Genomic DNA, 16,468 nt, shown 5'->3' on the forward strand with positions numbered 1-16,468 from the left:
CCCATATAGAAGTTTAGAAAGTGTAGAGAATATTTTTAAAAGCCTTACATTTCAGCCCAGTTTTGGAACTGGATAAATTTCCATAGAGAGCAGGAAATATTTGAAGTATATAAGGAAACATCTTACAATTTGCCAGTCATTGAACAATATTCCTTTTCAGTATGTCTCAAAACACACCTAATTGAGCAGGCTCTGAAAACTACTCAAACATATTTTTAAAGCAAAGAAAGACAAAACTTATTTTGGGCTTATTACCATCCACCTAACAATCATAGTAATAGGTAATACTGTGATTGTGAAGACAGTTATCTGTATTTTTGTCAAGGGCATAAGTATGACTCCTTGAAATTTCCCAGTTGCACAGGTAGTAGCTCAATGGGGAGGGGAGAGCAATTGTGTGCTTTTGGATAATTTTGTTAAATTTTTTATGCAACAAATATTTGCAACTGCTATACCTATGCTAGTCACTATACGAGCTGTTGGTTATACACTGGTAAACAGAACAGATATTTCATATACCCACATAGATCCTACAACCTTGTGATGAAATAGGATGATAAATAATATATCTAATGTGTAGTTACAAAGTTTTCTTTCTTTAAAGAACAATCACATTACATAGGTAGTCAACAACCAGTTGCTCATTATTTCAGCCAAAATACCAGGTTAAGTTTTTATGTATGTGTATTAATGTTAACATGCCTTCATTGAATTAATCATAATTACCAATATACAAGGCACCATATACAATTTACAGAACTGAATAAATGTCTGTAGCCAGTAATGGACAAATGAATGCATTTTCAATTATAACTAATCCATTATAAATAAGACTGTAGATGTAGAAAAAGTATATGGATATAATACATACGTATATATGTATATGACTGTTTATTTATAAACACCGGGATAAATCAGGTTTTCAGACACCAGCATATGTATATCCCTTTTGGAAGACCTTAATAACTAATTTTGCATAACTACTAAAAGGCAGAGCATAATCTTTCCAGTAATAATAGAAACACTGAACTTACTTTACTTCTAGGAATAAAGCAAAGTCTACTTCAAAGACTTACAGAAATGAAAATCTTCCATTCCCAATTTCTGTCACATAGGATTATATTTGGTCATTGGATGAATTCTTTCATCATTTCACACAACCTCTGGGGGGAGGGGGAATCTAAAAAGAGCATTCTGCATTCATTTACCATGTCCTTGCTCTAATTACAGCCTTCGATAATTGAATTCAATGATTAGTATTTAATTGAGCAAAACAATTGATAATGCCCTATAATCTGTTCCTCTCCTTTTATAGACGAATGTTCTCTGAACAACGGAGGCTGTAGCAACCACTGTTCTGTTGTTCCTGGAAGAGGAATTGTCTGTTCCTGCCCTGAAGGGCTTCAACTCAGCAGAGACAATAAAACTTGTGAAATTGTAGATTATTGTAGCAGTCATCTGAAGTGCAGTCAAGTGTGTGAGCAGCACAAGCACACAGTCAAGTGCTCATGTTACGAGGGGTGGAAGCTGAATGTGGACGGTGAAACTTGCACAAGTGTCGGTAAGAAGATGTGTGTTTTGCCATATTTAAGAAAAGCAGATGGGCTGTGTGTATGTGTGTGTGTAGTGTCCATTGATATATTTAAGAGTGGATATTGAGAAAAAAAATCCAAAATCACCTCAGAAAATTAACAATGGATTCAACAAATTTAAGAAAAATCATTGAAGTGTAATATGCCGTATTAGACCTACTTCTTCAGGACAGAAAATATTACAAAAATATTTAGCATTATAATCCACCAGGTTATTTTTTCCTTAAATAACTGCTTTCATCATAATCCTCATTAGGGCTTATTTTGTATCCTCCAAAGTATTTATTTTTATTTATCTTTGAATGCTTTATATACTCCTCCAAAATCTGGTCCTGTCCCACACTTCCAGTTGGATTTCTACTACTTGTTGGATTTCTACAACCTCCTTGCTCTGCCTGTGCTTGTCTTCTAATTGCCCATTTAAGATGTTCTATAGAATCTCTAGGTAATATTCCAAAACAGGAAAAGCAAACCAAGGCTATGGAATCTGAGATTTGAACTCTAATCCTGTAGATGTCATTCATCATGTACACGGCCCCAGGCAGTGTTATCTAAAACTAGTTGAGCCTCAGTTTTCTCCTCTTCCAAATATCAATGCTCATTACAACATGTTGCCAGAATAACATGAAGCACTTTTTACTGTGCTCCCCCACCCCAAGCAATTGGTGCTTAATGACTGATGTCTTCCCATTGTCTTCTCCAGATTTTTAGACTGAGTCACAGGACACTTAGAGGTCCATGGATAGAATTGAAGGGGTCCATGAACCTTGTTAGGAAAATTTTACTTCTTTTCTTTTTTTAACCTCTCACTGAAAGTTAACGTTTCTTTCCAATGTAAATGTATACCATAAGCCAGTTATTAGCAGCAACTATGACTGTGTGTCCAGTGGAAGTAATAAAGATATTCATGTCATGTTAAAGTTGTTACTGTTTCAAAATATCGCATATGTGAAGGCTTTGAAAACCACTACAACCTCAATAATGGGAGTCATTAGACCTATTGCTCAATCTTGTTATTGAATGGATAATTTTTAAAAATATATATTACTTTTTTGTTGAATTTCAGTCATTGTATTTCAACATATTTGTTTCTTTTTTCAGTGTAAACTCCTATTCTTACTTCTTTCTTACTGTTTTTGTACCTTTCAAAACTTTCTGATTAGGAGTACATAAGCTTCGTCAGGCTCCTAAGAACATACAAACTATTTCATTTGGTTTCTTCTACTTAGACCATACTTTTTCTCTTTGTCTCTGAAAATCCAGGGTATTCTTTAAAACCTACTAGCTCAAATATTTCTTCTTTAATAGAGTTTTCTTCTAAAAATTCTTGCTCCACTTATTTCTCCTTTCTATGTCTAGAATTTATCCAAAAAATATGTAGTCACGTTTTTAATTGACTATTTTATATTTCTATTTTCTTTCTTTACTCCCTATCTCTCCAGGGAAATAATAAGCATCTTGACGTCAAAAACCATATTATACATTTTTCTCTTGTTTTTTATAATAGCCAATGAAATAATGTGCAATAAAAAAACAAGATTTTTTTTCAGAGGATATTAAATTATTATTTTATTTCAAATATTGTTTATGGTTATTTTCTTCTAGCTATTAAAATCTGAGTCCTAGAGGCATAAGTTTAGCAAACATTTATTTGAATCTGTCTCCTCCAAAACTCTTGCACAAAGTAATTGGCCTGAGAGGCTTAAAAAAAAAATTGTAGTCAGTTGTAATAAACATAGCCATTTCATTTATATACACGTTTGGAGTAGGGAATGAGAGATCCAACTTTGACCTCAGATATATTTATAATCACTTTCTAAATTTTGGCTCCATATCTGGTTTGGGGATACAGATGACAAAATGATTGACTTCATACAGTGCTTTGCTACTCTATGAAACAGTAACAACCCATGTTGAATAGTAGACTAATTCAGCATTTGAATATAAGTTACCAGGTGCAAAGATAATTATTCTAATGGAATTGACCCCCTTCTATTCTCAGTTCAGAAGGAAACTCTAATAGTACCATATCATTTCTCACTGTTAAGATTGCTATAATTCACACCTGGATTTATTTATAATTTAAGAGAGAAGCAAAAGTATATTTTACCTTTTAAAATTAATGTATAGCTTTTCTTACATGGACATTTTAACCTGCTTGTAATTTATTCCTTCCGTAATATACAATATACCAAATACCATTGTCAGTATTTATATTGTTACAGATAATATAGATAGTTTTTGTTGGATCTTGAAAATTATTTTTTATTTAAACCAATTTTAATATATTAAATTATTTTTTATTTAAACCAATTTTAATATATTAATGTGTTTCATTAATATCATTTATTTTTGAAAGTCCTGCAACAAATTCATAGCTCAATAAAAATTAGTTGACTATTGAATATTGGACTTTAAAAGTCAAATTTCTTTTTTCCTGCCTTTCTTTTGTTCCTTTTCTCCATCGTTTTTAAGCTGAGTCCTTCTTTTTAAAATGTGTTCTCACTGTTGAATACAATATCTGTGCTTATTCTTCCTGACATTTTAAAAATAGAGAATAATTGTACTCTTCATGCCTCGAATTAGAAGCATGACTCACCCATTGTTTTGAAGTTTCTGCTGTAGTTATCTCATATTGTCTCATTTCTCTCTAATCATTCCTTTCTAAATTCTTTATAATCTGTCTATAGCTGAATTGCAGAACTCATTATATTTTCTGTGTTCACTCTTAGCATACAATAATGATTTTTATAACACTATTTTTATGATCTTCATTTTTTATTTACTATGCCTGCAAATCTTACTTCTCTTCAGTACCTGGATACTTTATCAGTTCCTTACATATTCCTTCTTTAATATATAACTTATTAGTCACATTTCTCCTAAGTATTTTCTTTTTACTTATGAATCTCCAGAATACTATGACTGACTAAATTTCTTTTTTATCTCTGGTTTCTTTGCCCTTTCATGGGTAACTTACTTAGAAATTTGCAGCACATTTCTAAGTTACATTGAAAAGAACTTTGTAGCATCCATCTTTTACTTTCTCTTAGCCTGAATTAAGTTAAACTCACCCACAAATATAGTTCTTTTTTTCTTAATTGCTCATTTTTAAAGGATTTTTAAAATTATATTTATTTTAAAATTTATATCCTTTTTAGGAAAGAGGTCATTGATATAAAAACAAAAATTCATAAACATAATTTTCACCTATTAGTACACTGTGCCTGTCACCTAAACTTTATCGTGTAATTTTTTTAGTTTTGGATCTCCATTTACTTTTTTATATTTTTATTGAATTAGAGTTGATTTTTTGGAGATACATTTACTACATTTTTTATCTATTTAAACAAATTTTCATTGCACCCAAACTTTAATTCTGCAAAAAAAAAAAAAAAAAGAAGAGAAAAGAAAAGAAAAGAAAAGCGTCTGTACCACAGCACGAGCCAGGAGTTACACATATTGAAATGATGATGGCAGTCTTCCATCATCATTTTTTGGTCATCTTGTTTCTACAGTTGCAAGGAGTAAAATAGCAGAAGCTTGAAGGAATATAGTATTTTTATTGAAAAAGAAGAGGAAAATCCAAATCTGAAAGATGTAAATTGATGGAAGGGTCCCAGACAGATGGCAAAGAATAAAGTGATGATAAGCAAATAGACTACCTTGGGGAATGGTGGAAAATAAAGGTGAAGAGATCAGGGGAATGAAGCTGTAGGAGGTTTATAATCTGGCCTTCCATTCCTTTATTTATCTCAATAAAGTGAGGCTTATAAAAGTCTCCATTCATAATTTTCAAGTAGATATTTATTATTTACAGAAAGAACTTCAAATCCTTCAGCCCATCATTCAGGGATTTCTTCATTTTTGTTCATTTAATTTCTCTAATCTGATGTTTCATTATCCTCCACTCTGAGTTTCTGCTCCACACACATTATTACTTTGTTTCATCATTAGTAATAGTAGCAAATACATAATGGCCAAGAATGTATAAATTACTTTCACATATATCAGTTCACTTTACCATATCCTTCATGTACACACTTCACAGTGTCGTCTATGAGCTTTCAGTATGACAATATCTTCTATATTCTCTCTGGAAATTTGAATCTTGTACTGTATTCAAAAGTATCTCCTCTATTAATCATTTCTTGAAGTTAGTTATAATATTATTGATAACTGCCATTTTCAAGCATCTAAAATATGGTAATTTATTTATAGCTCACATGAAACCAATTATATATTAATACTTTGATTTTATACCTATGGAAACTGAGACACAAAAGTTATTTAATTTGCCTAGAGCTTTGTGGTAAAGTGTTAGAGAAAAGCTTTTGAACTTTATACCTCCTGATTCCTAAGCAAGAGTTTTTATAGCTATTTCAAATATCCAGGGCATCTCTAGGTGCTGTGTGCCCTCAGGTTTCCATGATGCCATTGAGTAGTCTGTATTATGAGTTTATTTTTGTCACCTGTACCTAAACTTTTTACAAGCTGAGATTGAATCAAATTTTTCTATATTTTGCTTGAACTATATAAATTTTTAGCGAATGCTTGCTGAATATAAAAGCTTCCTTTCTTACTTAAAATGCTAAGCTTTCCCTATGTTTTTACGATTTGTGCAACTGATATTGCTGCTTCTAAACACTGTGTAATATCACATAGCATGAATTCACCATTTTTTGTTTATCCATTCTACCAAGTACACTGAAGTTGCCTCAGTCTTTATACAAATACTGCTGCCATAAACATACGCTTAGCTGTATTCTTATACATCTATACAAAAAAATATTAGTACCAAAATAATTGACTCATGGGATGCGCTTATGCTTAATAAGAGTATGTAGAACCATTTATTCTCCAGAGTGATTCAACAGACTACATCTGACCAACTGTACATTCCAAAGTCCCCGCATACTTACCACTTTGCAAAATTGTCAACCTTTCTAGTTCATTCTCCTAATATGTAGGATTAAAGTGATATTTCATTGCTTTAGTTTATATTTTTCTTTTTATGAGTTTGGGCATCTCTGAATATTGTTAACCTTTTGCAGCCCTTCATTTACTTTGGCTATTTTCCTAAGATTATTTCCTTCTCTTATTGATTTGTAAGAGTTAGCTTTATGTTCTAAACTTTAGAAATTTCAAAAGTTTTCTCCATTCAGTCATCCATCTATTTAACTTCATTCATGTTGACATTTGTTAAACCATTCCTCTTTATGTGTCTACTTCCTCATTCACTCCTTTCTATGATCCCTTTTTTTTTTCTAACTTACTCCAGTAATCATTTTTATCTCCTCCATATTAGATGTCTTCTGGGCTATTTATTGATTCTTATGATTAATCATTCATTTACTTATGTAATCATAAATATTTATTAAATGCAATCTAGCAAAAGGTCCTGAGCTGTGTCCTAGCAATGCAAGGATTTTTTGCTCAATCCCTTTACTGAAACTTGCTCTCTCTCTCCTTTACTCACTCCTTTCTCTCTCTGTCTCTCTCTCACACATACACATACACACATACAGTCCACACATACATACCACAAATGCAGATTCCTACCACTTCAGCCGTGTAAGAAGAGAGAAACAAAAATAGCATCTTTCAATAAAATTGATGGACAGCTAGTGGCATAACCTTATAAATTCATAGGTGTGAGTAATAGTTAAAAGTCTCTCCTACCCTTAATTCTGTAGTTTCTATGTCTTTTGCCATCATGTATATCATACTTCAGTAATATTTGATAATCATTCATTCTCAATATAACTATAGCTAAGGAGTGGATAAAAAGAAGTAATAATATCTATTGAGCCAGAGAAATGATAAACAACTTATTATTTCATAGGTGTCTACTGTGTAAAAGAAAATCTGATCATGAGAACAGAGATATCCAAATAAATTCTTAAATATGAGAACAGAAAAGACAGTAAAAGTTGTAAAACAGCAGGAGAGAAAACATTGTAACTATAATATTACTTTTTGTTTGGCGATATTATATGTATGATAAAGAATCAGGAGCTATTCATATGGAATTGCTAGTTGTAGAGTTATAATCAAAATTTACACTGAGAGGACTATAGACGGATTCTTTTTTTAGAGTAGTCATCTGTGCTTTCCTAGTCTGTCTTATAAAAATCATTATGCAAACCTGTAGTGAGACTGAAAGAAAATAAAAAAAAAATAAAATTGTAGATAGTGTTTTTGAGAGTTTTGTAAAGAACTACTTGTAATGTGCTACATTTATAAACATGAAATTCATTACTATAAAAATGTAAATAATAACCTTCATTTTTGGTGTATATGTTGTATCATAATATGCTAAAGTAGAAAATTTCACCACTTCTATATTAAGAGACTGGTGTGCTGGTCTGATCTGTTAAAGTTAATCATTTATGAGGCAGGAGCTAGTATACTGGAAAAATTGTTAGAAGACTATAAAAACGATGACTAATTCATATTCTGTTGATATTTATTCCAAATTGAGGTTTTCTCAAAAGATGCTTGTATATATACATCAAATTGAAATATCAGAAAATTCTTCATTGCATTTTATCTCCAAATGTTTTATAGAGAGATTTCGTTTGTTTGTTCTTTGTTTTCATTAAAGAACATACCATTGTAAGACCTGGAATTTAAAAAACTGCTATCTATAATTTTCCAACAGTATATAATATAATGTATTGGATTTTTCATGTCACTTTTATTATTCTTTCAAAGAGGAAGTGATAACAATAAACTGAAAGAAATCTTAAAAGTGGAAGTACATGGAGAAGTTATCAAGATTCAGAGTTCAAACATGAAAGAGCCTGAATATTTACATTTTATTTTTGGTAAAGTGATTTAATACAGTCAAGAATAATCAAGTAAATACCTATCAAACAACTATATTATCCACACAAAATGACTACAGTGAATACAACAACTTGAAAAACCTTTGAGTGGTTTTGATAAAATAGTTCATGTATCAAGGAAATTAAAGAAAATGTGAAGAAATGGAAAGATATTCTATGTCCCTGGGTTGGAAAAATTAATATTGTAAAAATGGCCATACTACCCAAAGCAATCTACAGATTCAATGCTAACCCTATCAAATGAACCACGACATTTTTCATAGAACTAGAACAAAAAATCCAAAAATGTATGTGGAACCACAAAAGACCCAGAATTGCCAAAGCAATTCTGAGGAACAAAAACCAAGCAGGAGGCATCACTCTCCCAGACTTCAGGCAATATTACAAAGCCACAGTCACCAAGACAGTGTGGTCCTGGTAACCAAAAAAGACATACAGACCAAAGGAACAGAATAGAGAACCCAGAAGTCAACCCAGACACCTATGGTCAATCAATCCTTGACAAAGGAGGCAAAAACATCAAATGGGAAAAAGACAGTCTTTTCAGCAAGTGTTGCTGAGAAACCTGGACAGTTGCATGCAACTCAATGAAACTAGAACACGCCCTCACATCATGCATGAAAATAAACTCAAAATGGCTGAAAGACTTAAATATCGGACAAGACACCATCAAACTCCTGGAAGAGAACATAGGCAATGCATTCTCTGACATCAACATCACAAATGTTTTCTCAGGCCAGTCTCCCAAAGCAATAAAAATAAAAGCAAAAATAAACCAATGGGACCTAATCAAACTGACAATCATCTGCACAGCAAAGGAAACCGAAAAGAAAACAAAAAGACAACTTACAGAATGGGAGAAAATAGTTTCAAATGATGCAGCTGACAAGGGTTTAATCTCTAATATATACAAGCAGCTTATACAACTCAGCAGCAAAAAAGCCAACAACCCAATGGAAAAATGGGCAAAAGACCTGAATAGACATTTCTGCAAGGAAGATGTACAGATGGCCAACAAGCACATGAAAAAATGCTCAACATCACTTATTCTCTTATTTTTATTTATTTGTTTATAATTATTTTCTATTTTCATTTCTCTGCTATTCATTTGTACATATGTTATATATGTATATGTATATGTATACCTACATATATATATTGATTTTGTCATAGATTTATCTATATTTTATTAGTCTTTCAAATGAATTGATTTTTTATAATCTACATTACTCTCAAATTCTGTAGTTATATTTATTTTGTTCTTTCTAATTTGATCTGTTTTTTATATTTTCTTAGTTTTTGAGTTAATAATTTTATTGGATGAATTGTCTATTTTTTTCAACTAGCATAAATACACAGAAAAGAAAAAATTTAAATTGTAAGTCTGCTGTATTATCTTTTCTTACATAGATGCAAAAGTTTTCAGGGCTGAGTATAATTATTCAGATTAATCCAAATGAAGTGTAAGTTGTATATATATATTTTTTTTAATTTTATTTTCCCACTGTACAGCAAGGGGGTCAGGTTATCCTTACATGTATACATTTTTTAATTAACTGATTTAAAAATAGTATTTGTACAGTTTTTTACTCTTTATAAATTTCCACATATTTTACCATATTTCTTTTTTTATAACAGATAGATTGAGTTACAATTCAGTGGTTTATAGTATATTTACAGAGTGATAAAACCATTACCACTATATAATACTAGAATATTTTAATCATGGCATTAAAAATCACTCTCCATCAATCTTTATCCCAGACCCTGCTATTTTATTTTCTGTCTCTGTAGATTTGCCTATTCTGGAGATTTCATAAAAAATGGAATGATGGAGTATGTAGTCTTTTGTGACTGACTTCTTTTACTTGTCATAATGTTTTCAAAGTTCATCTATGTTTTAGCATACATCAGTACTTATTTTTGTATTGCTGAATTATATCTGTTGTATTTATATACAGCATTTCATTTATGTATTGATCAGTTGAGGGGCATTTAGATTGTTTCTATTTTTTGCTTATTATGAATATTTCTTCTGTGAATATTCATTTATAAATTTTTATGTGGAGAAACATTTCATTTCTCTTGGGTAAAAACTAAGTGTGGAATTGCTGGGTTTTGTGGTGACTCAGTATTTAACATTTTGAGGAATTGTCAAACTAATTTTCCAACGTGGCTACATCATTTTAAAATCCCACCAGGAATGTATGAAGACTTCAATTTCTAAACAATCTTGCCATCAGTTTTTATTGACCATAAAATGGTATCTTTTACAGTATCTTTTTTACTATAGTCATCCTAGTGGGTATGAAATGGTATCTCATTGTTTCATTTTGCTTATTGGTCATTTTGTAACTTCCTTAGCAAAATGCCTGTTCAACACATTTTTCTATTTTTAAAATTGGTTACTTAACGTTTTCATCTTTGAGTCATAATTGTTCTCCACATATTCTAGGTACAAGTCCCTAAATAGATATGTGTTGTGGAAATATTTTTCCCATTTTGTAGGTTCTTTTTTCACTTTCTTGACGTTGTCCTTTGAAGCATCAAGTTTTTATTTTTAATTAACTTCATTTTTTTCTTTTGTTGCCCGTGCTTTATTGTCATAGCTGAGAAAACATTACCTAACTAAGGTCATGTATTCTTCTAATAGCAGTATATTTTCAGCTCTTATATTTAGGTCTATGATACATTTCGAGTTAATTTTTATATGTGGTATAAAGTTGCATTTTCATGTTTTAGCATGTGTAAATCAAGCTCAAATTCTTGCAGATTCTTTTTCCCCATTGAACAGTTCCCTAGAGATTGGACTTTTGGAGGAGCCTCAAACCCAACTTCCCTCTGGTAATTTCTGTGCTGTTTATTTCCAGGTCTGCCACAAAACTGGGAAAAGAGAGAAGGAATTGGTGCATGTTAAAATGCCACAGAATTTTCTGTTCTTAATGATATTCAGCATTTTTTTCTTGAATAAAACACTCACTGGAATGTTGCTAGAATTTGGTTGATTCTATCTAAACTAATTTCTAGAGTTTAGAAAAAGATGATTTTGACCATTTTTCTGGTATTTTCATTATTTTTATAAGATGATTTTTGGAGGTCCTTACTCCACCATTTAGGAACTATTCTATGTCATTAATTTGTAATTTTTTGTGCCTTTTCATCTATACCTTTGATGCCATAATATCTCTCTGTTTCTGAATTCCCTATTTGAGTTCCTGTTAGTCAAGAAACTGTTTAGTAATTATTTTTAGTTTTAAAGCATATGAGGAGTTTAACAGTCTTTATTATTGATTTATAATTTAATTCCATTGTGCTCAGAGCATGTGTTTATAATTAGATTGATTTTTTGCTATCTCTTGAGACTTTGTGAACTATTACATTATCATTTCGTTAAGTGTTTCATGTGTGCTTGGACAGAATGTCTTCTATTTTGGTAGCACTGATTTCTATATATTTCCTATGGGTCATTTTGTGCTTATTTTATTGTTCTAATAATATATGTTATTATTGTATTTTTCTACCTGTTTGAGTAGGTTGTGGTTAAAAATCACAAAACATGACCATGGATATATCAATTTCTCCATTTAATTATGTCAAATTTTGCTTTATATACATAATTTAGTCTATATTATTAGGCTAACATTTTAAATTATATTTCATCTGTCAAATAGTTTATATTATCATATAATAGGGAGGCTTTTTATTTCCATGAAAGCTATTTGTTTGAAGTCCATTTGGCTAATTTTAATGTTACTTTATTAACAAGTCAATTAATAATTTATGGCTAATGATAAATAAAATATTAGAACAAATGTATCACCAAAATTACTTTTTTTAAAAGCCAGGGAGTTCCCTCTGCAGTACAGTGGGTTAAGGATCTGGTGTTGCCTCTGCAGCAGCACAATTCCATCCCCAGTCTGGTGCAATGGGTTAAGGATTCAGCCTCACCACAGTTGTGACATGGGTTGCAGCTGCGTCTGGGATTCGATCCCTGGCCTGGGATCATATGACATGTGTGCAGCGGGAAAAAAAAAAAAGAGAGAGAGAGCAAGACCTATGCAGTTTTAATGATGTCTTTTTATTTTTAGCAGAGGCAAGAGTAGAATCCAAGCCTTCTGCTGTAAAATTTCTTTCTACTCAGTTGTAACAGACAAGTCAGTAATTTTTGGTTCAAGAGAATATACTTTCTCAACCAGAGCATGAAAGTAAGAGCAGTAAATGATCTCTTAAACTTGAATTCTCCTGAAGGGAAAAACGTGTTTTACAGTATTCATCATACTGAATTTCATTGCTTAGCATATATGTCATGCCCAAACAATTCTTGTTTTACTTATGAATATTTCTTAGGACTGAATATGATAATTCCTTCCATTACTGGTTTAAATTTTTATTCATAAAACAAATTTATTTAAATAGGAAATATATGCAAATGCTAAAATTATTATAATATTACATTGTATGACTGTATCATAAATTATTTACTCGGTCATCTATTGATGAACATTTGTGTTGTTTAATCTTTTGCAAGGGGTATATATATATTTAAACTTTTGATGGAGATTTCCCAGTAACTTTCCATAGGGGTTATTCTTCTCTTATCAATATATCAAAGAGCCTTTTGACTACACCTTAACAGTGTTTTATCAAATATTTACATAGTTTTAAAAACCATTTAGTGTTTTATTGCTAAAAAAAAGAAATTGAATACTTTTTAAAATTCTAAAGTTGTTTATATCATCCCTCTATGAATTTTCTTTTTAATGCATTTTGCCTGTTATTCATGGTTTTTTTCTTGTCAATTTATAGGAGTTCATATATATTAAATAATTGTGTCCTTTGTTATATTGCAGATATTTTACCTAGTTGACTCTTTGTCTTTTGACTTTTTACATTATTTTCTCCTATAATTTATGTTATATACTTTAAACATCATTCTTTCTTTAGGTCTTCTATGATTTGTGTCAAAATCAGAAAGTCTTCTTCATTCTGCCATACTAAAAATAATTCTTCTATATTCACTTCTAAGATTTTTATAATTTCATTCATTACAACAAAAATTTTAAGCCATCTGGAAATTATTTTTTGTTTTAAGACAGGAAATTTTCCAATTTAATTTTTTTTCCTAGTGCTCCCAGAACTATCACATATCTCAGCCCTATAATCAGTTATAGATCAATACGAGAGTATCTTTATTGAAATATTATTTTAATATCTGATGGATTTAATCACTATTCTACATTTACCCTGAATTGTCTCAACAGGATACAGTTCCCTGTTGAGTCCCACTTTTTTTTTTCCTTTTTACAACATACCTGCGGCATATAGAAGTTCCTGGGCTGGGGGTCAAACTGGAGCTTCAGCTGCAGGTCTACAGCACAGCCACAGCCACAGCAACGCCATACATAAGCCACATCAGCAACCCACACTGTGCTTGAGGCAATCCAGATCCTTAAGTCATGGGGCAAACCAGGGAGCAAACCCACATCCTTATGGACATAATGTCAGGTTCTTAACATGCTGAGCCAAAACAGGAACTCTGAGTCCCAATTTTTTAGCTTAATCTTTAGAATTATCTTGTATCATTTTGAAGAATTGCATTTGTAATTTTGTTGCATCAGAGTAAATTTATAAATTAATTTATGCAGAAACAAAACATTTGGGACATTGTTTCTAATAACACTATACACCTTTCCTTTTTTTGCAGTTATTAAATTTCTTCATATACTCTTTGTATATTTCTTAATATTTTATTCCTAAATTCTTTATCTTTATTCACTGTTATGTTTCATTGCTGCTAATGTACATTTGTTATTTTCTCATTTTGTCTTCTCAGTGGCTGTTGTTTATAGGAAGGCTAGTGATTTTTTTGTCTAAAATCTTTGTACCTGTCCATATCACTGAATTTTCTTTCTCTTCTGCATAATTTTGCCAGTTTATTATCCTGGATTTTCCAAGTATACAATTTTTAATACATAAATAATAATTTTAGCTTCTTTCCATTTATACTTATTGTCTTCACTTGTCTACATCAATTAAAAATTTCAAAAAACGGAGTTCCCATCATGGCTCAGTGGTTATTGAACCCAACTAGCATCCATGAGGATGCGGGTTTGATCCTTGGCCTTGCTCAGTGGGTTAAGGATCTGGCATTGCCATGAGCTGTAGTGTAAATCATAGACATGACTTGGATCCTGCGTGGCTATGGCTGTGGCGTAAGCTGGTGGCTACAGCTCCAATTCAACCTCTGGCCCGGGAACCTCCATAAGCTGCAAATGTGGCCCGAAAAATAAGAAAAAAAATTTTTTTGAAAAAGATGAAAAATTAGTAGACATTCCTGATCTTTTACCTCACTTTAGTTCGGTTGCTTTCAGAGATTCTCATTTAAATATGATGTTAGATTCTAGATTATGATTAGACTATACACATATATTTACATATGTAAAAAATATATATACATTTGAAGAAGCATCCACTTATTCTAATTTCTAAAGATATTGTCCAGTGTGGGTTTTTAACTTTATTGTACTTCATTTTGGTAATTATAATGATAATTGATTTTCTTTTTGACCTACTAACCTGATAAATTCTATTAATAGATTTCCTAACATTGAACAGTTTTTGTATTTGCAAAATAAGCCCCTCTTTCTCATATTGTTTTAGTGCCTTTTTTTTTTCTTTTTAAGCTGTTAGATTCTAATTGCTAATATTTTAATGGAAAATTTTCATGGACAGTTAAGCATAAGTGATATTATTGCTTTTTAAAATTTTTTGTAGTTTTCTCCTAGGTTTTTATTTTCTTTTTTAAACAAGGTTTAAAATTAAAACTATATTTTAAAGGGTAAAGCTTAATCTTTTTAGTGTGCATTTCTGAAAGTTTTGACAATGCATAGACTCATGTAACCACCATCACAAACAAAATATAGAGCAGAACTACCATACTGAAATTTCCCCATTCTCCTCAATAGCCAAGCTCCCCCAACCCCTTGCCACTGGCGTCCACTGATCTCTTCTCTATCTCTATTGTTTTGCCTTTTGTAGAATGTCATCAAAATGGAATCATATAGTGTGTAGTCTTTAAACCTAATTTTTTTCACTTAACATATCGTATGCCTATTTGTTTCTTCATTCAGACCCTCCTCTTGGGTCTCTATGGAGCCAATAGTTCAGAGAAGATCCTGAGATCAGGCTATTACCCCTATTCTGCTTTTTCAAAAAGTGATTGTGGGTTTTGCCTCTTAGGATGTGCTACCGCCTTTGAGAATCGCACTCTGTCAACACTTGGAATTATCTGCATCTGCAGATATCCTCTAGCAGAAACTTTCTGCGCTTTTAATGTGTTCATCAGCCTTCCTCTAATACTGTGGTATTTTAGTAGTAGATGCCTTGCTTGTAGTGTTAGTGAAGTTGAATTTCTTTCTGTCTTTTTATATTCCTTTCTTCTTCTGGTTTGATTTCTTAGGAAAGAAGGAGCACATCATTACTCTATGATTTAAAAACTATATATTCTTATTCTTTTTTTTTTTTTTTGTCTTTTTGCCATTTCTTGGACCACTCCCATGGCATATGGAGGTTCCCAGGCTAGGGGTCTAATCGGAGCTGTAGCCACTGGCCTACACCACAGCCACAGCAACATGGGATCCGAGCCACGTCTGCAACCTGCACCACAGCTCACTGCAACGCCAGATCCTTAACCCACTGAGCAAGGCCAGGGATCGAACCCGCAACCTCATGGTTCCTAGTCGGATTCGTTAACCAATGAGCTATGACGGGAACTCCAAAAACTATATATTCTTTTAACACAATTCAATATGAACTTCTCTAGCTTGTAGTTGCTGTACCTATAATTTACTGCTTAACTAAGGGCAAAATATAAGCCAAAGGATAGGGCAGCTCTTCAGAGTTGTAATGTCTCTAGTTTAAGCACATGCTAAGAAATATCTGACTATTTTTTGATGTGTCATCATCCAGCCTTATGTCTTAAACAATATCACTTCTATTTATGCTTTGATCTCTGGATGAAATACT

The 16,468-nt window shown here is 31.7% G+C and overlaps 1 protein-coding gene across 5 annotated transcripts in view; it reads left to right on the top strand.

The window, feature by feature from the left end:
* Window positions 1-16,468, top strand: part of LRP1B (LDL receptor related protein 1B) — a 1,884,722-nt gene that overhangs the window by 1,229,275 nt on the left and 638,979 nt on the right. For all 5 annotated transcript variants that reach the window (XM_084998912.1, XM_084998914.1, XM_021076285.2 and 2 more), the window contains one exon: window positions 1,316-1,561. In XM_084998912.1, the coding sequence (XP_084855038.1) occupies window positions 1,316-1,561 (246 nt within the window). The remainder of the gene's footprint in view (window positions 1-1,315; window positions 1,562-16,468) is intronic.

The sequence above is a fragment of the Sus scrofa genome, chromosome 15 (assembly GCF_054392235.1).
Source record: "Sus scrofa isolate SSC_HxYL_T2T_F1_AM1 chromosome 15, Sscrofa_HxYL_maternal_Yorkshire_Landrace_v2.0, whole genome shotgun sequence".
Lineage (NCBI taxonomy): Eukaryota > Metazoa > Chordata > Mammalia > Artiodactyla > Suidae > Sus > Sus scrofa.